The 26,047-nt window shown below is 37.4% G+C and overlaps 2 protein-coding genes across 5 annotated transcripts in view; both read left to right on the forward strand.

Annotated features, from left to right (window-relative positions):
* LOC101884923 (uncharacterized) overlaps nucleotides 1-4,900 on the forward strand; it is a 9,879-nt gene extending 4,979 nt beyond the window's left edge. For both annotated transcript variants that reach the window (XM_087312499.1, XM_087312500.1), the window contains exons 4-5: nucleotides 1,138-1,319; nucleotides 1,411-4,900. In XM_087312499.1, coding sequence (XP_087168625.1) covers nucleotides 1,138-1,319; nucleotides 1,411-2,283 — 1,055 coding nt within the window. In that variant the 3' untranslated portion in view covers nucleotides 2,284-4,900. The remainder of the gene's footprint in view (nucleotides 1-1,137; nucleotides 1,320-1,410) is intronic.
* Nucleotides 4,901-5,040: 140 nt separating this feature from the next.
* Nucleotides 5,041-24,794, forward strand: tnni2a.1 (troponin I type 2a (skeletal, fast), tandem duplicate 1). Of its 3 annotated transcripts, none has more exons than XM_087310708.1 (8): nucleotides 5,041-5,103; nucleotides 10,104-10,266; nucleotides 15,632-15,663; nucleotides 15,824-15,860; nucleotides 20,712-20,840; nucleotides 22,319-22,408; nucleotides 22,493-22,669; nucleotides 24,480-24,794. In XM_087310708.1, the coding sequence occupies exons 3-8, from the start codon at nucleotides 15,656-15,658 to the stop codon at nucleotides 24,573-24,575; spliced, it is 537 nt and encodes a 178-aa protein (XP_087166834.1). In that variant the 5' UTR covers nucleotides 5,041-5,103; nucleotides 10,104-10,266; nucleotides 15,632-15,655; the 3' UTR covers nucleotides 24,576-24,794.
* The last annotated feature ends 1,253 nt before the right edge of the window (nucleotides 24,795-26,047 follow it).

Raw genomic sequence — 26,047 nt, forward strand, 5'->3', positions numbered from 1 at the left:
ATCGTATTTTAAATTCTTTTTGACTAGTTGTTCTACTATAATTTATGGCAAAAAAGTTCTCGTTTGCCCATCTTCTTTTAATCTAGGCTTCTTTAAACCAGTAAGCATCTTTGTTATTTCCATGGTGTGATTTATGCATGTGATGTATGCTACAGTTTTAGTTTATATTGTTTTCGTGGGGGATGTTGCACTGTCTCTCTTTCTCTTTAACATGCTTTAATACTTGTGCTATATGAAAATATAAACGCTTTTTTAGTCCTCGTGTATGAGATTTAAGGTTTGGGACTCTGCTGAAGTCTGCTCTGAAATGAAAGCGTGACAGTTGACGTCATTCGCTACAGTTTTTAATGACGCGCGACTCGCATTGACAGGTGAAAATCCGATCTACCTGCTTACAATGCAGACTCGAGAACACAGATCCGATTCATATCAGATAAATTTCCACATATGAACAAGGCCTGAATCTGATTTGATTAAATCAGAATCCATGTGATATTTTTTTCCTGCTTACACATACATGGGCTATAAGGGATCTGTGCCACATGAGAGAAAAAAAATCCGAATTGGTTTACTTGAACCATGCAGTGTAAATGCAGCCTTTGGTGTTGTGAAAAATACCTGCTTTGATACAAATTGTACTAACATTTTTAAAATGTGACTATACCAGCAATGTCCATTGGAGACATGTATGTTAAGAGCACGAACACAATGGCCATTCAGTAGAGTATAAGAATAACCATAACCCTAACTCAGGGTTCACCAAACTTGTTCCTGGAGGGCCAGTGTCCAGCAGATTTTAGCTCCAACCCTAATAAAACACACCTGTACAAGCTAATTAAGGTCTTACTAGGTAAACTTGAAACATTCAGGCAGGTGTGTTGAGGCAGGTTGGAGCTAAACCCTGCAGGGACTCTGGCCCTTGAGGACCGAGATTGGTGACCCCTACCCTAACTCCTCAACACTCCTCAAAATCAAGTGGACAATACAGGTAGTGTTGAATTTGTAAAGTTTAATTGTCAGATCCATTCTTTTTCGGTCATATAAAATAAAAAAAGCCATATAAACGACTAAAATCATAACTTTGAAGAAGCTCAGTTGCCTGTTCACTGACCTGAACTGCCTTGATTTGTTTTGAAGGCTCCTGTCCGGATCTGATGAGTAGGAACGAGCAGCCTGACTCCCGGCCGCTTGCCATGGCCCTGACACCCCAGCTCCCCCCCAGGACCCATCGGCCCCTGTGTCTCTCAGTGTCTTCAGACAGCAATGGACGCTTCAAAGCTCTGGAGACCCAGGAATGGAAGAACAACCTCAAAGCTCAGGTTAGTGGAAGTACTTTCAAGTCAGCAGCTTGTAACTCATTGTTAAAAAGGCCCATTTTGAGACCCGCATTTTACTTTTTATTTTCATAAGATGGAGCAGGCCCACAGTGCCGGAGCAGCCAGCAGCACAGGTTCCCTGGAAAGAGCATCTCTCTTCTGTGCTTCTGGCTCCACCACCACCTCCAGCTCCGGTCTCTCCAGTCCAGTGGAGCACCTCACCAAGAGCAAATCCTCCAGTCGCTTTTCGCTTTTCTCCCCTCCTTGGAACAGCAGCTCTGAATCCGATTCCAATCCTCCTTCCCGCTCCGGATCCAAGAAAATGCGCAACTACAGCCGCAGAGCTGTGCCTGGCAGTGCTAAGACAGGCCCAGAGACCCCCGAACCCAAGCAGAGTGTCCCTGAGCATTTCCAGTACTCCGAACCGGTCATATCCAAGGTTACGGATTACATTTACGTGGGCAACCTGAACGCGGCTTATAACGGACGTACGTTGTGCCGCAATAACATCGACAGTGTTATTGACATGAGCAGCCTACCTGGAGAGACTTGTTTAAGAGTCATTCCTTGCACTTGTTCAAGGGGTGTCAAGCATAGTTGGTCTCGACTCAAAGTGGACATGAGCGACCTTCCGGACACTGTCCAAGAAGGGCTTGCGCTTAAGCACAGATGCTTTGAGGACATCAACGAGTGCATCGATGCCTCCACGGAGAAGAAGAAGCGAGTGCTGGTGCATTGTCGGGATGGGTTTTCCCTAGCCCCCACTTGCATTATTCAGTACCTCATGGTCAAACAAAACATGAGGCTTATTGCTGCCTACGAGCTGCTCAGAGCCAAACACCCCGTCAACATTCGTGAGTCCCATCAGAATGTTCTGGTAAGTCTTGAAAGAGCTTTGAGACCTGGCGGGAACACGGACCCAGAGTGCTTTAAACAGGCCATCTCCCGCAAAGTGGCTTGGACCTGATAGGGAACCTTGGGGATTTTCAGTTATCTTTGAACGTTTTTAATTTAGTGATTCTCTTTCCCCTTTGTAAACAGTTAAAGGCAGCTTTTTGTTGCATTTTTAACTAAGCTGGATGTCACGGTGTGAGTACTAACTGTGAAGATTGTCTGAAGTTGTTCAAGTGGCAATTTCAGAAAGAGTTTGAGTCATTCATTTCGCTTCTGGCTAAATGAAACCAGAACAAACATGCTTTGTGCAGCTGCTAAACAACAGAATTTGTCCGGTAAAATATCTCCTATTTATTTTTATTCACGTGGGTACATAGCCATGCTGTGCAGGTTTATGCTGAGGAAGAAATGTAGTGGGGGCTCTCAGGAGATGAAACGATCACATACGACTACAAATGCCACTACTGAGGAGTTGATGTGTAACAGGAATACTATTGACTAAATATCTCAACTATTCTCTTTAACCGATCAAGGACTAAACATACCTAGTCATTGGGTCTGGCAGTTCAAAGCACAATTTATGTTGGCCTCTTCACTGATTTGACAGTTGGTTGATATATTTCTTTGCGTTTAACCAGGGATGAAAGCTACACAGTAAGAGTAGTCCTCTATGAGGAGCCATTTCATTTACTACGTGTATTTTATTAAATGTGTAATACTCAATATATTTGACTAATTTTAGTGCTTGAAAATGTGAATTTTGTGATCGTGAAAAGCACTCAAACTGGCCCACTTTATAACTTTTTATAGATTGTTGGCATTTGGACAATGAATCGAACAGAATTGTGGAGCAATGCTCAATTGCAAAAGCTTGATATTGCACTAACCACAAGGTAATGCACAAGTTCGACACGTGACTGAGTTTGGTTAATTGTTGCATAGTAAATATAGATCAAAATATTTTTATCATAATGTTTGTTTATCTATAATGATTGTTGTTCATGGATTCTATTGTATTTTGATTTAGCCATTTAGCCACATGTATGTCACCAAGACGCCCTGGATTTGATTTAATTGAGAATTCATTTTTGTTTACTTCAGTTGTTGCAAATTGTTTGATGTTTCCTGAAAGGAAATCTGAAAAGCAAATGCTTTCATGCAGCAAATATTTTGATATCTTAATCAGTCACACGCTTCGAATGTTATTACTCGATTAAATGGTTGTTATCAGTGGTTATCAGCTGATAGATATGGGCCAGTAGGGGCCTTCTGTGCCTACTGGTAGGTTCAGAAGGCTGTAACATGGTTAATCAGCTATACTAATAGAGAAGACTCCAGATCCAGATTTGTTTTTACATTACGCTGACAGTTGGATTTGGGGTTGGGGGTAAGAGTAGACCAGGGGTTTCCAAACTCGGCCCTGGAGGGCCGGTGTCATGCAGATTTTAGATCCAACTTGGATCAACACACCTGCAAGGATGTTTCTAAAAGGCCTAGTAAAAGCTTGATTAGCTTGCCCAAGTGTGTCTGATTGGGGTTATAATTAAACTCGATCCCTCCAGGACCGAGTTTGGGCACCCCTGGTGTAGACATTAATAAAATACAATTAATGGGAAATTTAATAAATAATATAAATAATTATCGTTAAGTTCCGGCCACAGCCAAATGTGATCTATAGCTGATTAACTATGTGGATGGATGATAACAGCCTATTAGTAGGTGCAGAAGGCCCCTTTTGGCCCATATCTATCAACTGATAACGCCCATTCAATCGATTGACAACATTGGAATCTGATGAATCAGTGACGTTAGCTATGCTAGCAGTGCATCATCAGGTGCTCATCGTGTCAGGTTTTGTAAATGAAAACAGCAACATTCTTACTTTATTAGTTTCTAACATGCTGCTTGGCATCCAGTATATGCTGGAAAGTTCCATTTAAAGACTTCAGATGCATGTGAATTACTTTTTTGCTGACATCTATCCACAAATATAAAACGACGCGTCTTGGTGACGTACGTCTGCTTCATGGGAAAACCGCTCTCAAATATTTGACATGGCTTACGCTTGTCAGCAGTGATTCTTCTATTTTGATATTTAGTGCACAGTTTAGTGAAGAAAGACCCTTCTGAGTTTTGGTGCCTTTTGTTTGAACTTGTCCAGTGTGATTATTGTGACATTCACACGCGCACACTGTATGCACTCATCAGGTATAGACAGAATGTCGTCTTTATGCTTTGACATGTTCAGGAAATGCTCTTTGTTGGTGTAATTTTGTGATGTATGGCAGAGATCAGTTCCATCTGAATAAGCTGTTGTAAAGGTTTTATAGCAGTGCTCACAGTGAACAGTGCCTGTACTGCAATCAGTGTGGTGGTGACGTCAATCAGTGTGAACATTACCTTCTACGGGCCTGCAGTTAGCTTCTGACATTAGCAAAGTTGTATTTAGATTCAATTGGAACATTTCTTGTTGCTTTATTCTTATTCATTAGTCTATTTAAATCTATTTTTGGATGGTTGATCTTACCCTGTAAAGGTCTAACAATATGAACTCTCAGGTTAACTTTATGGGTCTAAAATCATTCTCAATGCGTTAAAAAGCAGAATAATGTGAGGCAATGTATTTTCTGTATCACGTTTTTGAAGAAAATGCATTTGTACATGTTATTAAAGAGAATCTGATGCACTGAGTTCTGTGTTGTCATATGTTTGAGTGGGATACACGTGCAGGTCCTGTAATACTGAAGGTAAATATCACTTGTAAACCATTTATTGTATGTTTTATTAGTTCATGGAATTTGAGTTGTGATGTCTTTTTTTTCTTTTCCAGGAGACACTTTGTGATCTGTAGTTGCTGTTTTTATGATCCATCTTGTGAGATCTTTAAAGACCGGTAAGTCTGACTGTGCAAGTGAGAACTGAAGTGTTAGACTTAGAGAACCTACCTGTTTGGGTGTAGAGCGAAGAGTGTAAAGACTGAGTAAAAAATCATAGTCCAAAGAGTGTAAAGAACAGCGGGTCTACCAGTGCAAAAACCAGCGAGTCTATTGGGGTGAGAGAAGACAGAAGAGTGCAAGTCTACCTGTGCAAGTGCAAACCAAAGAGTGTAAAGACCAAAAAGTGTAATGATTAGGGTATCTACCCATACGAGTGAAGACCAAAGTGTAAAGAGCAGGGAATCTACCTGTGCAAGTGAAGACAGAACAGTATAAAGACCAGGGATTCAACATGTGCAAGTGAAGATCGAAAAGTGTGAAGACGGAAGAATGTAAAGACCAGGGAATCTACCTGTGCGAATGAAGATGGAAAAGTGTAAAGACCAGGGAATCTACCTGTGCGAATGAAGATGGAAAAGTGTAAAGACCAGGGAATCTACCTGTCCGAGGGAAAACCAAAGAGCGTAAAGACCAAGGAATCTACCTGTCCAAGTGAAGACTGAAATGTGTTAAGACCAGGGAATCTACCTGTGTGAGTGAAGACCGAAGATTGTAAAGACCAGGGAATCTACCTGTGTGAGTGAAGACAGAAGAGTGTAAAGACCAGAGACTCTACCTGTTCGAGTGAAGACCAATGAGTGTAAAGACCAGGGAATCTACCTGTTCGAGTGAAGACCAAAGAGTGTAAAGACCAGGGAATCTACCTGTGCAGGTGCAGAGTATAAAGACCAGGGACTCTACCTGTGCAAGTAAGAGTGTAAAGACCAGGGACTCTACCTGTACGAGTAAAGACGGAAGAGTGTAAAGACCAGGGACTCTACCTGTGCGAGTGAAGAGTGTAAAGACCACGGACTTTACCTGTGCTAGTGAAGACTGTAGAGTGTAAATACCATGGACTCTACCTGTGCTAGTGAAGACGGAAGAGTGTAAAGACCAGGGAATCTACCTGTATGAGAGAAAACTGAAGAGGGTAAAGACCAGCAAATCTACCTGTGCAAGTGAAGACCAAAGAGTGTAAAAACCAATGAGTTAAAATTGTGTAGAGACCAGAAGGTCTATCAAATGAAGCATTCTCATTTAAGATGATACCCAACATGCAATTGGTTACAGATCAATTACAGAAATTAAACTGGAATTCTTGATGCCATTTTGCAGTTTAAAATCAGCAACTTTATCTTGCACTTTGATCTATAGATTATTTCGTTTAAGAAATTGAATCTATTCTGTTTTACAGTGCAAGTATAGAAAACCACCTACAAAACTTTTTTGTAGAATCTATTTCGCTTAAATATAAAATACATTAAGACAGAGTAGAAAAAAATGTTTCACAACTTATTTGCCATGACATTTATTCATTTCATCCATAGAGCGGAAATAATACAAATGTACTGAAAAATATTACGGTTCTTATTTGCCACATTTTCAGATTCTTGTATGGTGTCTGTTTGACAGCTGTGCTAATTACGCTACTATATTGGAGTGCCTGGGGAGGTAGCCATCAGCACCAGAGCAGCCGTTTGGAAATATAAATAGATCATTTATAAGTCTGCTTCTCTTCATGTGTTCACAGGCTCATCTGAATGAGCAAGAGTGTACCTTGTCCCTCTAGACTGCTCTGGCATCAACAATACAAAAAATACTGGGTCAAGAAAGAGATCAAATTGCGCTTGATATCCCTTCCAGTTGATTCATCATGTTGGAAACGGAAAGAGAAATCATTGCTCTGCTTTAGCTCTTATTAAATTTACACTTAATCAGGCTTAGCTGCTTGTTTAGAAATGAGCAAATACATTTGCATTTAGTGCTGCCTCCAGAGCAAAATTTTGATAAATACTTATGCGTCACTGCAAAACTTGCAGCGTCCATTGCCATTCATTTGCTTAAAAGGAAACCAGGGAATTAAGACTTGTACTGCTTAATATGGGAATGATGTCTATTTTTCTACCAAAATTTGTACAATAATCAACATTTGAAGTGGATCAAAAAAGTTTTTCTAATTTGTCCTATGACCATAATAGGTGTTGCTCAATAGTTCAGCTTTTATGAAGAGTTGAAATGAACATCTACTTCAAATGTTGACTACTATAGTAAAACATTTCTACAGAAAATTAAAGGGGTGGTCCGCTAATATATTATATTTTAAACCTAGTTGATGTGTAATGTAGTCGTATGAACATAAACAGCGTCTCTGAATGTAATACGCTCAACGTTTAAAGCAGAGGGAGACATTGGCATGTATAAAGTTAGCTTTGCAAAGCCTACAGCGAACGAAGTTTGGGACAAAAAAAAAATACGTCTGGGTTAACAAGATCATAAACCCTTAAGGTTACATGCATACACTCCACGCAATGAAGGGGCGTGGCCAAAGGTGCTTTAATGTTATAGCAGAGAAAGCTAAACACTGCTATTTGCACAGAGCTTGTTCTGCTTCTGTATGTGAACTTCCAAAGGACACGACACAAAGAGAGAAGTACTTACAATTTAATTTTAATTATGTTCCAGAGAATTAAGAAAAAAAGATATAGCTAGCATTTGACAAAGGACGGCTTCCAGTCTCTTTCAGTTCAGTTGGCTAAAAACTCCACAAAGGTGCACTTACGATAATAGAAGAAGCTTTAGATAGCTTTAGAAGATAGCATTACCTGTATTTTGTAGCCAGGATGTAAACAATGGCTAACGCTGTATGGCACGGCTAACAATTTAGCTACAAATTCATATTGATCTGTGAAACCCCTGTAAACACCCACAGTCTTCACGAGCTACAGTGTCCACAGTGTACAGTGGCCACTTTCCCTGCATTCTGGTTCTACATCTCAAATAATGAACTTGGAAAAGATATGTGAACGTTTCATATATATATATATATATATATATATATATATATATAAACTTTTGTCAGATTTTATTTTAGAGAGCAGGCGTAAGGTTCAGCTGTGTCTTCATTTTTTTGTCTGATTCAGGCTCAAACTGATACAGCTAACAGTTACGCTGACAGTATTTACACAACAGAGGCAAAGTGTGCGCTAGTAGAGGCATACCGCTTTTTCTGGTGATCTTCTGATTTGATTTTTCTGGTGGTCAGCGCATTATGTTAGCTGATCGTCTTGAGGGGGAGACTTTCGGAGAAACTAGGAAATATGAGTTGTTTTTATTACAGTCGTTTTTTTACAAATGAAGTATGAGCACACATTGCTTTGCATCTTATAAACACAGCCAAGCCTTAAAAATACACTCTGGACTACCATTTTAAAAATAGCAACAAAAGAGAAAATGAAATATGAAAACAATAATGGATCAGCAATTGTGGACTTGGATATCGAGACAAGAATGTCTATGGAGGATGAGGAAGCTCTCAGATATCATATCTTTATTTGTGTTTTGAAGATGAAAGAAGGTCTCGGGTGATAGGAACAACATGAGGGTAAGTAATTGATAATAGAGTATTTTTTTGTAATGTACTAACCCTTTAAGTGAACAGTTTGCTCTATTTAGGGTTGATGCAGAAATGCAGATGGTTGTTCGGCCTGTTTAGCATTTCTTATTATCGTTTTTTTATTCAGTGTATATATATATATATATATATATATATATATATATATATATATATATATATATATATATATTTGACACGATGGCTAAGTAGTTAGCACTGCTGCCTCACAGCAAGAAGGTCGCTGGTTCAAGTTCTGGCTGGGTTAGTTTGCATTTCTGTGGAGTTTGCATGTTCTCCCTGTGTTCACGTGGGTTTTCTCCCACAGTCCAAAGACATGCAATACACGTGACTTGAATACACCAAATTGGCTGTAGTGTATGTGTGTGAATGAGTGTGTATGGGTGTTTCCCAGTACTGGGTTGCAGTTGGAAGGGAATCCGCTGTGTAAAACATATGCTGGATAAGTTGGCGGTTCATTTCGCTGTGACGACCCCTGATGAATAAAGGTATTAAGCTGAAGGAAATTGAATGAGTTAACAACATTGTTCTTTAAGTTTTCCTCGTCAGATTAGGGTGTGCATTTATTACACGCAATACGACACATGCGGGTTGAATCCCTAATTAATTAATTTTTAAATTAGTACACCTTACTGACTATAGTAAGTTTGCACCTTGACCTGACGCCGGAGACAAGATATAAGCAAACAAACACATTTTTTCCATTTTTTTCTTAGAGCTTTATATGATTGCAGTTGAGGCACTAAAGTCACATGAAATATTTTGACAATATTTTTGGTGCCTTTTCGAGACATTTCTAGGAACCATTGTTGTCTATGGAGGATTTCTTCTAAAATATTTTCATTTGTGTCCCAAAGATGAACAAATTCACTTTTGGCAGATCTAACCGTTTAAGTATACAGTTGTTTCCAGTTTTCATTGATGCAGCAACACAAATAGATGTTGACAAGTGTCGACATGTTAATTATTTCTTGTCTCTTCCACTTGAATTTATGCATTATGATGGGAATAAAATGTTGTCATAACTCCAGCGAGATCAAGATATTCTAACTTTAGGACTGAAAAATGAACATTTATTTGTGCTAAATTAAATCATATCTTAAATGATTCACATTTATTTACATTACCGTCTTGGTAACAAATGGTTAAAACCTGGTACTTTAAAAATAGTGGCAAAATATTTTAAAATATAATCAAATAAATATTTTTAAATATATATTTTTTAGACACATTTATGTAGAAAAAATGTTGATTGTTTTGATGCTTGAAAAATAATTTTCATGCCTGACAAATTCTTAAATCATATTGCAATACATTATGCATGCATCAACTTATTTTAATTCATCTTAAGCTCAGGAAATGCATTGTTTTATTATTGCAAAGTGTTCATTTACCCTGCTTCATGACTGGGCCTCTGTTTGTGGGATTAAAAATAAATTGCTCAATCTATAAAGGGGTTATTTATGTGGCGGGGTTTCAGATGTGGGATTTGATATTGTGTTTCAGGTGTGTGTGAGCCCATTGGTTCTCTGAATGCATCTACTTCCATAAAAAGTGAGATGGGATTTCCTTGGTCATAGGGGAATACAATATATACTTACATTGCCCACTCCCCTGCAGAGACCCTTTCTTCCTCCATTCTTCTGGCTGCGTCTGCCTCAGCTTATAGGTGAGATGCTGTTTTCTCCACTTTTCTTTATCTTATGCATTCGTTTATGTTTTAATCTGCTTTCGAGCATGTCTCGGATGCTGTAATCTGCTAACAGATATTTTATTCTTTGTTTGAAATGTAATGTTTCAACTAAATATTTCTAATTGTGGTGCATTTTGAAGGTTCTTTTCTCTTTTGTAGACACTATTTGAGATGAGTTTATTGCGCATGATTATGGCTGTGCAATATTTATTCTCTGCTGTAATATGATAATTGTTTAAACAACATGCAAGCTGAGACTGTCATATTGAGGGTTTTTTTCTATTTCAAAAAAAGTATAGTAAAATATAATAAAAAATGTATGATATAGTTTAGTTATGTGACCACAGGAGTGATACTGATTACATACAGTTTTACGTACATTAACACTAATTGAGTTACATTTTAGACACAAAATTGCCTTATTGTTTTTCTGCTCTGAGCAGAGCAACACTGAAGTTGTTTGTTTATACGTTAATCTGTTTTGATTGAATCAACCGGATCAAACATTCCGCAATCCATTCCTGCTTCATTTCTAAATGAATCAGTTGTTTTGAACAAATAATATGAATTAATGGTTTATTGAATCACTCACTATAACAGGGACTTGCCTCCACCTACTGGTGGTTAAGTATTATTTATTTATAATTATTAATTATTATTATTATTATTATTTATTTAAAATGTATAGGTTGTGATATAGTTTAGTCATATCTTTTAAAAAAATAGCATGTGAGCATGATCACAAGAGTGATATTGAGTTCATACATACTGATCGAGTTACATTTTACACACAATATTGCCTAATTATTTTTCGAGTACAGCAACACTGAAGTGTTTTGTTTATAAATTAATCTGTTTTGATTAAATCGAGTGGATCAAACATTCAGCAATCCATTCCTGCTTTATTTTTAAATGAATCAGCTGTTTTGAACAAATCATTTGAATTAACGGTTTACTGAATCACTTGCTATAACAGGGACTTGCCTCCACCTACTGGTGGTTTAGTGTCATTTATTTATTATTTTTATTATTTTATTAAAAATGTATAGGTTATGATATAGTTGAGTAATATCTTTTTAAAAAATAGCATGTGAGCATGATCACAAGAGTGATATTGAGTTTATACATACTGATCAAGTTATATTTTACACACAATACTGCCTAATTATTTTTCATTTCTAAATGAACAAATCATTTGAATGAATGGAATCACTCGCTATGACTTGCCATCACCTACTGGTGGTTTAGCGTCATTTTTTATTCATGAAGCACTAAACCAGGCAATGTACCAGCACTAAAACACGCTAACAATATTGTTTTATTATTGTTATAGAAAAAAAGCTCAGCAATACTGAAATAATGAACAGTTTTTTTTTTCAATAGCCTATATAGAAGTTTCCTGAACTAAGCTTTGTTTATTCTTGAATATAAATATATGTATACGTGTATGTGTATATATATATATATATATATATATATATATATATATATATATATATATATATATATATATATATATATATATTAGGGATGTAACGGTATCAGAATTTCACGGTACGATAATACCTCGGTATGAATGGCACAATACGGTATTTATTGAATAATTTACAGGAAAAACAAAACTAATGAAAAGCCTTGAAAAAAGTGCCAAAAGTGTTTATTTACCTTAGCACTGAACATATCAATGGCATACAAATTAGCCATCTATCTGTAAGTTTCGAAACAGGAACTTCAATTTTTCAATTTTAATAACAAAAAAACTATTAAACCATTAAAAAAAATAAAGTTTCAATTTAGTATTGTTGAAAACTCATCACATTCAACATTTAATCACTCACAGATAGAGATGGGTTTTTTTAAGGAAAATTATCATATAACTATAATCTGGTAAAAGCTGGGATCTCTGGGCATGTCCCCTGCAACAGAAGAAAAAACCCTTCTCATTTGGTACTGAGGTTTCTGGGACAGAGAGATATGATTTATTGAGTCATTTGCCTACGGTAATATTGAAAAAAATTACTATTGCGGTATGACGGTATTTACAATATTGTTACATCCCTTATATATATATATATATATATATATATATATATATATATATATATATATATATATATATATATATATATATATATATATATGTATATATATATATGTATGTATGTGTGTGTGTATGTATGTATGTATGTATGTATATATATGTATATATATATATATATATATATATATATATATATATATATATATATATATATATATATATATATATATATATTGGTAAATCAGTTACACTAAAAAGTGGTAAGTTACTTTAATTTAAAAAGTGAGTAAACACTACATTAAAAGTGACAAGTTGACTGAATCATTTACTCATCCACTTGTTTAAAACCTGTTTGACTTTCTTTCTTATGTTGAACACAAACAAAAATATTCTGAAAAAAGCTGGAACTGACTTCCATAGTACTTGTTTTTCTTGTGAAAGTCAATGGTTACAGGTTTTCACCTTTCTTCAAAATATCTTCTTTTCATAAAAAAACTCATAAAGGTTTGGAAACACTTGAGGGTAAATAAATAGTGAGTACATTTTTGATTTGAGTGAACTATTCCTTTTTAAAAAGTGAGTTTTACCTTTGTAACTTTTAAGTTAGGTCAACTAATCGCTTTTTTAAAGTGTATCCGTCTTCATTATTATATTCGTCATGAGATCTTAATTTTGTATCATTACTTGAAACCGCTATTTGAAAATCTCTCTACCTATTTTGGGAAACACATTTAGTTGCTGAAAGACAATGTGTTGATTTGAGTTTTGGAAACTCGATCCGTTTTGGCTTTTAGGATTAGAAGGTGATATGCTTGTGTTTATCGTGCTGCCAAGAACTAATCTTTAAATAAATGAATAACACTTCAGCTGGCGAGTCTATAATGATGCCCAGGGATCTCTTTGGTGCTTTAAACAATGATGCTATGGCTTAAATCTGGGATATTAGCATTGTTCATGTGTAAAGGTCTTTACTACATACTTACTCATATTATCACAATATCTTATTGTCAACCATTGTCAGCCTTTAGACCAGGCATTTATATGCATACTGAAAATTATCCTGCACTAGAAATAGATTAAAGAGTTGGTTGTTATTTATCTTTAAGCTAATTATAAGATACTCTTTATCCCAATAGGGAAATTAATTTTCCACTTTAATTAAAAGTATTGTTTAATGTTATGTGTATTTTTTTAATATAACATTATTTAATAATATCATGAAACAGTTTTATTTAGACAGATTTAGGTGAATTTGATTATATTTTGTTAGATTGCAAGTATTTATTAGTTTTCTGCCCATGCTTGATGGTTCTTTACTGATCATTTTTGTATAAAATTATTTGGTAATACATTAAAGTTGCCGCCATGCTTTGAGTTGTTGTGTTAGATCGGTTTCAGAGGATTGGGAGGAAAGGAATAGAGCCGAGGTCATGCTTTTGATTGTCATCCAGAAACAGGCTTAGCAAAAATCTCAGGAGATGGTGAACCTTCTGCCCCAAAATAGTGACTGATTCATTTTGGATCAGAAGTGTCCATCACTGCCTTATTTCAACACAATGATTGCTGGCCAGACTAAGTGAAGTTTCATAAACTAATTTCAAGAGGAGCACGTGATATGATTGGTGACGGCTGGATTCTCATCCGTAATAATTAGATTGATCCAAGCTTACAATAAGTAGACAGATTTTACTCTACTGCCTTGTCTTCATTTTGGAATAATTCTCCCTTCCACCCAATCCAGGGGCAGACTGTGACAAAAATTCAGCCCTGGCACTGTAGCCACACCAGCCCACATTACCATACCGACACAGCCCCACTCAAAGACACGCACATATATTGGTGTACAGATGGTGAAGTAATATAAGCTGTACCATATTTAATAGATATTTAAACATTTAATGTATGTGAGTGGAACAAAAACAACCCATTTATAACAAATTTATACATTCATTTTATTTTCGGCTTAGTCCCATCATTAATCTGGGTTCACCACAGTGAAATGAGCCAGCATATGTTTTGGGAAACACCGATACACACACATTCACACAAATTTTAGCTTCCCCAACTCCCCAATAGCGCTTGTGTTTGGACCGGAGCATGCCGAGAAAACCCGCGTCAACACGTGGAGAACATGCAAACTCCACACAGAAACACCAACTGACTCAGCCGAGGCTCAAACTAGTGACTTTCTTGCTGTGAGGCGACATCGCTACCCACTGCGCCTCCGCGTTGCTCCCTTTTTTTTTTTGCTTACTCTGAACTTTTCGAGACCCTAGCCTTTCCTATTTTTTTTATAGTCCATCTTTGACAATTAGCTTGTGTTGCACTTACTGTTTGTTTGACATTCTTGCCAGATTTTGATTACGTCCACGTAACCTCTGATTATGTCGGATTGGGTCAGCCCATCTCGAAACCTGCCGGTTGGGCCAAATGCTAAACATTTATTACTATTACTACTATTATCATCATCATCATTATATTCAGATCTTGGAAGAAATAAAATCTGCCTGCATGTAAAAACGATACAATAAAAAAAATATATATTAAAAAAACTGACCGACCCACATTTAAAAAATGGTCCGGCCCTTCTGGGATTTGCCAGAATTGCCAGATGGCCAATCCGCCCCGGACCCAATCTCTTCCTTTCCTCTTTTTTCTAAGGGGAGCTCTTGAGACCTACCTGATCTCGGAACGCCTTACTTTGCTTATTGACCGGGCGGAAGCCTTGGGCTTAATTATCTCCGAGCTCAGGGTTCTCTCTTGGTACAGACAGCATGCCAAACCTGCTATTAACGCCTAGCATATCTAAGTGTGAACTCCTGAATTACATGTTATTTAGCAGATGCTTTTGACAAAAATAACACATAAATAAATTGTAGAGCCCTTCTTTATGAAACGATGTTTTAAAGATATTTTTAATGCTGAAAAAGTGGTTTAGAATAAATGTAAAATGCCCACTGCATTAAAAAATATTATATTATGTTAATTATACATTTAAAATGACAACTATTTAATAAGATTATATATTACAACAATATATTGTATTTTATTTTTAAATAAATAATTAATTAAATATGATGAAGAAAACCCTGCGACTATATCAATGCATGTTTAATATCAGAGGAGGTTTGTTTTTCATGTTTTATTTTTATTTTTTAATTAATCTAAACACTAACAAACATTATTTTTAAATTAATAATGCTTGGTATGTTTTCATTGGTAATAAAAAATGCATTACTGTTTTGCGCATTGAAATATTAAATGTATTTTGAAATAATCACAAATTGTGTTATTTCACAGGGGCAAAAACAAAACTCAGCCAAGATGTCGGAGTGAGTACATATTTACATTTTCCTGTTTTAATCATCATCAGTTTTGCATTTATTATACTATATTTTGCATAGCTTTGTATATGCATGCAGTGATTTTCTATTAATATCTGCTTTAATAATGTATTTTAATGACTGATCTCACCATTTTAAAACACCTCAGGAAAAAGATGTCATCGAGTCGCAAGCATCATCTGAAGGTACCTTATGACTCAAATTGAAACTTGTTCGTTGTGTAATTAATTGAACTGTATAGTATGCAGAAAGAGGAACACAACAAATGTACAATAAAATCAACACCTGTGCTGTAAATGCCCTGAACAAAACTTTGAAAACTTTTTTGGGAACATCTGACAAACTAGCACTCGCGCGAAAAGTGCCACCATGGCCCACCACATTTTTATATTGTTTTCTATTTGCCACAGACAGACACAGAATGGCACTGCTGGTGTGCATACACTCAAAGAAAACTAATATTTTGACTTTAAAATCTCTTTGAGTGATCGTACAGGTGCGGATATATCTGTAACAGCTCTGCTACTCCACCCTTCTGTTTATTCATGTTGATAAAGCCAAACTCACACTAACACTACAGGATATTAAACACCATTTTAAGCTCGCCAACAGATCGGGATGATTGGGAGAGAATCTGGTTCTTGGTGCTCGTGGTCTTTATGTGTGAACTACTGTATGATGCATTAAAGAGGCTCGCTGACTCATCGCTGACGCCTTGCAGATGAAAATCCAATACCTAGCGTGCTAAATATTCCAGACCAGTCAGCTGACTTGATCAGATACAGGCTGTTTCTCAATTCCAAGAATGCAGAGAACGGACTTACGTTCTTGTGGAGACCGGACTTGCCTGGTGTCCTCGGAAGAATGAACTCAGGAGACCGCGAGAACAGAGAAAGCGTCCTGTAAGAGATAAGATGCTGCATTCTTCACTGGTTCCTCCTGCTGGTCACGAGACCTTCATGCGTTTTTAACAGAAAATGATTTAAACATTACAGCATTCATACGATTTATTGTTTTTTTTTTTACCTTTTCACATTATATACTTTGCATAAAGACTTTATAAATATACGTTGCACAATACAAATAAAATTGATTTTAATCGGAATTTCAGCAAATAAACACCCTTAATGTGTTTATGTCTTTAAGATTTTCATGGTAATGTTTACTTCTACCGTTTCATGTAGGATACTCCTGAGATAAACAAGTTATATCTTTAAACTTTAATAATAAATAAAAAATAAAAAAAATGCTGCAGTTCCTACCTCATTTATTTGGCCGCAATGACTTTTGGGACTTCACAAGCTAGCTTTGCGCTCAAGTCCGCATCGGTGTGTCCTTGATATCTAGAACACATCCAGGAATTTTCACATGTACTCAGTCCTTGCGGTTTTGAGTAATGGAACTGAACTTTGATGATGACGTTACACAAGGAGAACGCAAGATCCCTGAAGAATGCATATCGAGAAACAGCCATAGTGACGAGTTGCAGCCAATGAGAGAGCAACTCATAATCTCAATGGTCATTGTGTTTAGGAGCTCAATGGAAATGTCTGTAAATGGTCAGAATGGTCATTGATGTACTTTCTTCAGCCTGCGTTTACATGGACACGAGAGCATTTTAAAGCCACATCTATAAGCTGAATCATGCAGATATATGAGCGATCGATCCACAGACTCATCCACGCATTGAACGATTTCAGAAAGATTTTATACACAGTGGGCTCATTTTTAATGATCAAGGCACAAAGTCTAAAGCGCATGGCGCAAAAGCATCAAGGCCGTGTCCGAATCCAATTCACTTTGCGCCCCGGCAGGGTCTTTGTTCTCTTAATGAGTTATGGGTGTGTTTTGGGCATAACGTGCATTAAACCAATCAAAGTCTCATCTCTATTCCCTTTAAGAGTCAGTTGCGTCTTGCCATGGCACAGTTGTTCAAGTGGTGCTCACTGCAGAGCCATTTGGGCAGAGCTGAGCTCCAGCGAGGTGGAGCTTGAGCTCTTGCTCCTCCTTTTTTTGCACTTCTTCTACGAGTGATGTCACTGGGGGTAGGGTTAAGGGTGGGGTTGGTGTAAGCATTAAAACAGCTTATAGGAGGAGGAGCGAGAGCTAATGCTCCCCCTCGCTGGAGCTCAGCTCTGCTCAAATGGCTCTGCAGCGAGCAGTTTCTCCAGTTGTTATGTACATGCCGGACTTTGTAAGTGGAAAAACTGAATGCTACACTAGCAAGAAAACAGTTGAACAGACCATCTGCAACCAAGGATAAAGAATGAGCCTCCTCTATTCAGCCTCTTTACTTTCTCTTTACTCCTTTACTTTTTTGGAGTAAAGAAACTGTGTTGAACGCACTCCACTGAAGACATCCATTAGCCTACATATTTAATTTAGTTTGTTAAGCGCAAAGATTTGTTTCAAAATTATTTCTAAATTCATTTCTAATTTCCAGCAAACGAGTAAATGAAAAATAATAATGAAGAGCGACTTTAGACCAGCTTTTACTTGGTCAGTGGCATGATCTATTTTAGTTTCTAAAAATAGCAATGTTCCAGCAATGCGCCTTAACACACCTCCTTGATAGACCGGAACACCCATGAGTCCACAAAGTGGCACAAATGGATTTGCTACTTAAACAGCGTGGCACAAAATGTGAAAATTAAGAGTTGCGTTGGTATAAAAATAGCAACAAATTACACCAAACAAGTAATGCCTTATTGCATCAGTTGTATGATAAGGCCCAGTGTGTCAGTGAAGTCAACGCACAAGCAACCAATTAAATTAGCTGTGGTTTGGGGGCTTCACAGAGCTGTTGAGTGAAGGAGTTGTTGTCATATCATTTAGAGTTCAAGCCCCACTCTTGTGGGTTATTGCCAAACACCTCAGTGATTTAAAGACACAAAATCAAGTCATGTAGTCTGAATGGCACAGCACTCTGATGATTTTTAAAGTCATGTACTGTAGTGTGAACTAGGCTTACCTTGGTGTTGGATGTTGTTCTCCTGTCTGACCTCCTTAAATATGTGATTCAAATTAATTGCATGTCAAAGAAGGTGGAGTTCCAGAACATACCCACCAATTGCTTAATCGCCACAGACCAATGGTAGCTTAGCTAAAGGTGTTTAGGAGCCAAAACTAACTCCCCCAAAAGTTGAAAATAAACTCAAAACGAACTTTGCCTATTATTAAATTATCTCTCACGCACGTTATATAAAAGTTATTCAATGGCCAATACATGCACAGCGCAGTTCTTTCATTAAGCAAGTTGCTTAAAATGTGTTTTGACACATGGTTACAAATGAATAAATATAAATTACATCAATTTTGAAGAATAACTAAAAGCATGTGGCTTGCTGATCAAGATGGATTAGCTGGTTCTTAGTGAAACCGTCAATCTCTTCAAATATACTTTCATGTAAGCTAGGGGTGGCCAACCCTGTTCCTGGAGATCTGCCTTCATGCAGAGTTCAGCTGCATCCTTGATCAAACACACCTGTCTGTTTAGTTGTGTTTGATCAGGGTTGGAACTAAGCTCTTCAGGAAGGTGGATCTACAGGCTTGAGAACCTCTGATGTAAGCCATCACTTGCAAAATGATATGTCACTGTCAATAGAAGGTATATACTACAAATACAGTACAACAAATAGCAAATCAAGTTCGAAAAAAAAAATAATAAATTAACTGAAATTAATAAATTAAAATGAAAATTTCTAATGGATATATTTTTGGTATACGTTACAATTTTTAATATAAAATATGTTCAGTAATGTGTAGTAGTGATGTGCGATACCACTGGTTTCCTATCCGATCCGATACCAAATAAAATAAAGGCGAGTATTGGCGATACTGATCCGGTACCGATACTTTGCCCAAAATTACTGTTTGGGAAATTAAAGTAGCAAGTAGTGTACTATAAGTGTCACTTTATATTGAATACAAGACATATTGTTTATTCTTGTTTATTGATGAAGAATTATCATGCAAAAAAAGAGCCAACTTACACATTTATTGACAGCATCTGAGAGTGTACATCTTTAAAAGCCTGTCGATCATCTTAAAACAATAAACATTCCCACCGTTTAGTTTAGCGACATGTTAATCCGGTCCCCTTAAAGATGTTTAACCTTTTTCTTTTGTTTTATTATTGTCACAAAAACCCAAGGCCCCAAAATACAGCCACATTGTCACCCTCTGTATCTGGATAGTGCCATGTCTTTGATAGCTCTGTCCCCTCAACATTTAATTGACTGTGGTTTGGGTGCTTGACAGAACTATTGAGATATTAGAGCTGTTAGGTGAAAGAGTTGTTGTCATATAATGTAGTGTGGTCACAACAGTGATTTAAAGACACAAAATCAAGTCATGTTGTCTGAACGGCACAGCGATCTGATGATTTCGGTCATGTTGTGTGAACTAGGCTTACTTTGGTGTTGGATGTTGTTTTCTGTCACAATAAACAGCTTTTGAAACATGGATAAGATGTTTTTGGTGAGACAGACAAGAAATATAGCATTCTGGTGTGTTAGGAAACACTTGTGACAATTAAACTTGCAGTTTGAAATTGTATGAATTCTTACAAATAAGCCACTTTTACGTTGCCTTATGAGTTTGGGCTTGCAATTCCTTAGCAGGGTTTCCTGTGTTTGTATTTCTACAGTAATTCCTTTTTTACTTTGTGTCCAGTAACATTGTAATTATTTGTCAGACCACTATGTAAATAGATAGCAGTAAATCATATGCAGTTTCTTTCAGTCAATTTCCCACATAATGTGCATTTTTCTGCAATTAAATACATTATATTATGTGTCCTGTAATATTGACAAAGCATTTTGACTGCCTGTTAATTGATCAATGACAAAGGGATTTTTAACTTACCTCTGAAAGATGAGCTAAAGTATTTTTGTGTAAATGAATCCATTGTGTGGTATTGTTTTGAGAAATGCTCAAACCTCTTTGCAAATATTAATGATGATTTGAGGAAATAAACCGATGCAATAGAAAAACTGCGATTAGTTACAATAATCCCCAGCATCTTTATGTTCCAGAGCTTGATGCTCTCCATCGCTAAGGGTTTACTGGAGCAGGAGGTAAATGACAGAGAGGTGGAGAGGGAGAGATACATGGCAGAAACCTGTCAGCCTCTTTCCCTACCTGGATCCATGCAGGCATTACAGGTACCAGGCAATAAAAATCACATCTGAAAAAGCCAAAACATAATAAATAAGTGTATGACACCCTATATTGGAAACATATTGTGTAAGGCGTGGGTCACCAAATTTGTTCCTGGAGGGCTGGTGTCCTGCAGATCTTTGCTTCTGCTCTAATCAAACTAATTAAGATGTTTCTAGGTATACTTAAAACTTCCAGGAAAATGTGTTGAGGTAAGTTGGAACTAAACTTTAGAGCAGGGGTGGCCAACCCTGTTTCTGGAGAGCCACCTTCCTGTAGATTTCAGTTGCTACTCATATCAAACACACCTGAACCAATTAATTAGGACCTGAACACCACGTGATAATTACAGGCAGGTGTGTTTGATTTGGGTTGCAACTGAAATCTGCAGGAAGGTGGCTCTCCAGGAAGAGGGTTGGCCACCCCTGCACTAGACCTAGAGGACCTAGTAGGACCAAGATTGGTGACCCCTGGTGTAAGGGACAAAGTACATCTAGCACAGCATTCACCTTGACATCAAACTGACTACAAATTGATATTGAAATGAACGCAAAATGCAAACTGATTAGATTGGTCCATTTGACATCCACACATTGATGTCCTTCTGACCACCAAAATAATGACATGAAAAGAGTATCATAATATAAGTTTAATTGATCTAAAAGCATTAATTACAAATGACAAAATTACACTGGATTTTGTATCTCTATGATGCATGCAAATTACCTTGATAACAAAATGACATCTAAGTGACATCTTAAATCGATTACAGCCCTGCTGAAAAATCCAGCTTAGGCTAGGCTGGTCAAGCTGGTTTTAGCTGGTCATCTCCTAGCCTGACCAGCTACGACCAGGTTGGAAATGGCTGGAAACCAGCCTAGAAGTGGCCAAAACCCCTCTAAAACCAGGCTGGTTGACCAGCTAAAACCAGCCAACCAGCCTAGGCTGGTTTAAGCTGGATTTTTCGACTGTTTTTGATAGCAATATTCAATGTCAATTTAATGTCGTTTTGACGTCAAACTGTTAGCAAATTTAACATATTTTTTATGTTGTTTTGACATCAAAATGCCCACATGGACAATAGTATCTGGATGCTGCCTTTATAATGCAAGCTGAGACTGCATCACTCAGCGATGCAATGTCAGAAACAATGCACTCAAATGGAGCTAGTGACGTCACTGTGACGGGTAGGGTTAGGTGAGCCCATTAAAAAGCATTGGATGCAGCCCAGATTGCACTCTATCAGGTCTGCAGCCAGACCCCTCTCCACATGGAGGCAGTTTTTCTGACAGAATAAAGCATGATGAATTTATCAGCAGCTTTTGCATTAGACTGAAAGGACTGATCTGCAAAAAACAACTGGCTAGATGTACATTATCCCACTCATTAGACTAACGTATTCTAATTCTTAGTTTAGAATAACGTGTTAAAGAGAGCCATGCAATAAAGTAGGTAAATAAATACTTATCTCCATTCTTTATAGGAACTGTGCAGAGATCTTCATCGAAAAATTGATGTGATTGATGAGGAAAGATATGATCTTGAAATGAAAGTCAACAAATGTGCAAAGGAGGTGAGAAATCCTAATTTTACTCCAATCCAATTTGTATTTGATCTCGTAATTTTTCCTCTAATGGTCCTCACTGGGTGACTGCAGATCGAAGACCTGAATATCAAAGTTATTGACCTGAAGGGCAAGTTCAAGAAGCCAACGCTGAGGAAAGTGCGCATGTCTGCTGATCAGATGCTTCAGGCTCTGCTGGGCTCCAAACACAAGGTCTCTCTGGACTTGAGAGCAAACCTGAAACAAGTCAAGAAGGAGGTCAAAGAGGAGGTGAGCATTTAAACTGCAAATCCTAACTCCTTAAAAGAGACCTACTATGCCTCTTTTTACAAGGTCTAAAAAGAGGCTCTAATGTCCCTAGAGTGTATATTAGTGATGCGCGGATGGCGGTTATATCAGCGGGCGCTGCGAATAATCCGCAGGTCAAGCGGGCCGGGTAATAAAAAAAAAAAACATTATGATTAATTGCGGGTGGGTTGTGGGTAGATGTAGCGGGACATGGCAGTGGAACAGCGAAAAAGCAGAGTGGGCTTTGCAGAATGGGAAGATGAGACGCCCAAAATAATGGATGAAGTGCAAGAGTAGCATACCTGTTCAAAGTTTCAGTTAGAGGAGTCCTCGAAGGAAAAACAGCTATCGTTCTGGGAGAAACAAGATCGCATATTTCCACGACTGCAGCGCCTTGCGAGGAGAATCGTGTTCATTCCTACAACAAATGGTGAAAGCGAATGCTCATTCAGTGCAGGTGGCCGAATTTTGGAGGCGATGCGGAATCGGACAAATCCTATTCTGTTTTTGCACAGTGCGAAGAAAAAGGCCAAGTAAACATAACATGGCTGCCGTTTAGGCTGAAGTTGCACCGTTTTTGTGATCTTGTTCCTGTATCTGTTAAAGCTAAAATGTCTTGTTTTTACTTTCTGTATCTATTTGAAAATGAAGAAAATGTTGTCTAAAGATAATATGTTTTTATAAATAAATGGTCGTTTAAAAAAAAAAACGTTTACGATTAACATAGGCCTATTATTTTACTATCAGAGATGCACATATTATAGCTCACTGAATCTGCTGTTAATATCCATGGTGACCTATCATCATGCCTAAAACAAATAATTAAATTATTAAATTGAAGATCTGGTGCGGGTCGGGTGCGGATACATATATCAGATAAAACTATGGCTGCGTCCGAAACCGCCTACTACTTAGTAGGTACTGCATTTGAATGTAAACGTACTTCTCGGCCGTTAGAAAAGTACGTTCTATACAGTATGAATGTGAAAAGTATGAATGGAATTCAGACGTACTACATCCGCCATTTTGTCATGGTCACGTGACCTACCTGCGTCAGTTGCGTCGCCTCACTTCCATTCATGAATTCTCTCACGAGGCATTATGGGATAGCGCAGCGTGCATGGGATGTGCACTTCAGAATCTTGCCAGAAGTAGTAAGTCATCCGGGTACTTCTCGCCTACTGATTTTCGAATTCTATGAATTTGGACATACTACTCGGCTCGCATACTGATTTTAGCGTACTATATAGTATGGAAATATGCGGTTTCCGACGCAGATTCGATGTGTGAGATCTCTAGTGTGTATGACGTTTCAGCTCAAAGTAGTCTACAAATAATGTTTTAGAACTCGGTTGAAACTGCCCAATTTTGTGTTTTGATCCTAATTGTGCTGTTTTTGGTAACTTTGGTCACTTTAAATTCAAATGAGATCTTTTCAAAAGAGAGCAGAGCTACAAATGCCTGCGTGTCAGCATAGTGGCAGATTCAAAAACAAGATATTAACATCCTATGCTACTGAGGGAGAGATCATCACTAATGGGCAAAAACTTTCCCTCTTCTAATGATATGTACAAAAGAGAAAATGTCAATCAAATTGTTTCTGCAGACTGTTTTACAAAGTGTGATTTTAAGAAATAAAATTAATACATTTTTACCATTAGAAGCTTGTTATAGTCGCCGACTGTTGCCACACAATTGTTTAAACCCCTTGCAAAAGTAATTTTTGTATATTAGGTCCCCCTCTAATACTTTCTCTCACTAATTAAATGTTACATGTATTTACTCTTTACAGGATAAAGAACTGCGTGATGTTGGCGACTGGCGTAAAAATGTTGAAGACAAGGCTGGCATGGACGGCAGGAAGAAGATGTTTGAAGCTGAGGCTTAAATTTAGCTTTATGAAGTTCATTATGCTGCTCAATTAATTTTGGCCTTTAGTTTACAAGAAACTGCTTGTGTACATGAAACACAAATTTAAATTCGCTATTGTAGCTATCAAATGCAAAAGTTATTGTTTTTTTAGTTTTCTGTTTAACAATGGAACTGAAGTCTGCATCCTCAGCCCATGTATCAAAGTCTTACAGTCATTAAATCAATTTAGGAAGAATGATGTCCTGTGATTATTTTGGCACATTAATCACTAATAATAATAAAAAAAAACATTTAAAAAATAAGCATTGGCAATCTGATCTACAAGTATTGCAGACTAGAGCTGTAATCGGGCCATGAAAATTAGGCCTGATAGGGCCCGAGCCCGACAGAATTCGGCCCGAGCCCGACAGGTACATTTTGATTGACAGCTTTTTTAAAGCCCGAATCCGTTTACAGCCTGACATTATTCAAATGTGCACATGCACACAGCTTTTTATAAAATGAGTCATTTATATGTCTTACTATAATTTCTGCGTAACAAACGTAGGCTATAGGCCACTTGGAAGCTGGAACAATGAAATAAAATAAGTCCTCTGGAACATCGTAACTTCTCAGCACTCTAAATAGGCACAGGTACATACACTTAGCCTTTAAATTGGCCAACGCACCAATGAAAATAAGTCTTTCTCAACAAATTAAATTAAAATAAATTCTAAATTATGACTGGTATTTGGCAATAATGAAATTAAGATAACGGCTCTTCGAGATATGTTTCACCACTTCTCTTCACGATCTGGCCTTAAGGCGACGTTGAAGCTGATTATAAAAATAACAGCCTAATGCCAACATTAGCCTGTATACTCTGTCTACATTATGATTTGGTTAAAATAATGTTTATTAATCATTTAAAAACCTTTACTCACCAAGATTAGGCTACGTGTTTTTGTGCATTAACATTATTGAATCCACTGTAAATGGCTTTAGCGCAGTCCTGCGTTCATGGTGCGTCCAGCAGCACCAGACACCCTTTCACTGCTGCTGCTACAGGCCGAGATGCATAATTCTGATCTTTCTAATTTAGCATGTTTTTGGGTAGGCTTGTTTGTTCATCTTCTACCAGCCAAGAACATCCATTTCATTTTTCATGACGGCAGTTTTAATGTAGCGAGTGGCCTCATCACTTTTTCTGTCAGCTTGCCGTCCATTGCTGTTTAGCACTCTACCTTAATACGAAGTGTATGAGCAACTGACGAAACACCTTGGCGGCGAGAATGACTGTTCTTTCTGAACTGGCGGCTTGCCTGACCGCAGTCAAAATTTGCTCTTTTTAACTTCTCTGTCATCATTTGTTTCACCTTTGCAGGGATGGATTTAAATGTTGTAATAAACGATTTGATTACTTTTCTTGCGCTAATAGAAATGCATCAGATGACTATTCATGTATCGGGACCCGCCGGGTTCGGGCAAAGATTTTCAGCTCTAATGGAC

The sequence above is a fragment of the Danio rerio genome, chromosome 25 (assembly GCF_052040795.2).
Source record: "Danio rerio strain M-AB ecotype USA chromosome 25, GRCz13ab, whole genome shotgun sequence".
In the NCBI taxonomy this organism is placed as follows: Eukaryota; Metazoa; Chordata; class Actinopteri; order Cypriniformes; family Danionidae; genus Danio; species Danio rerio.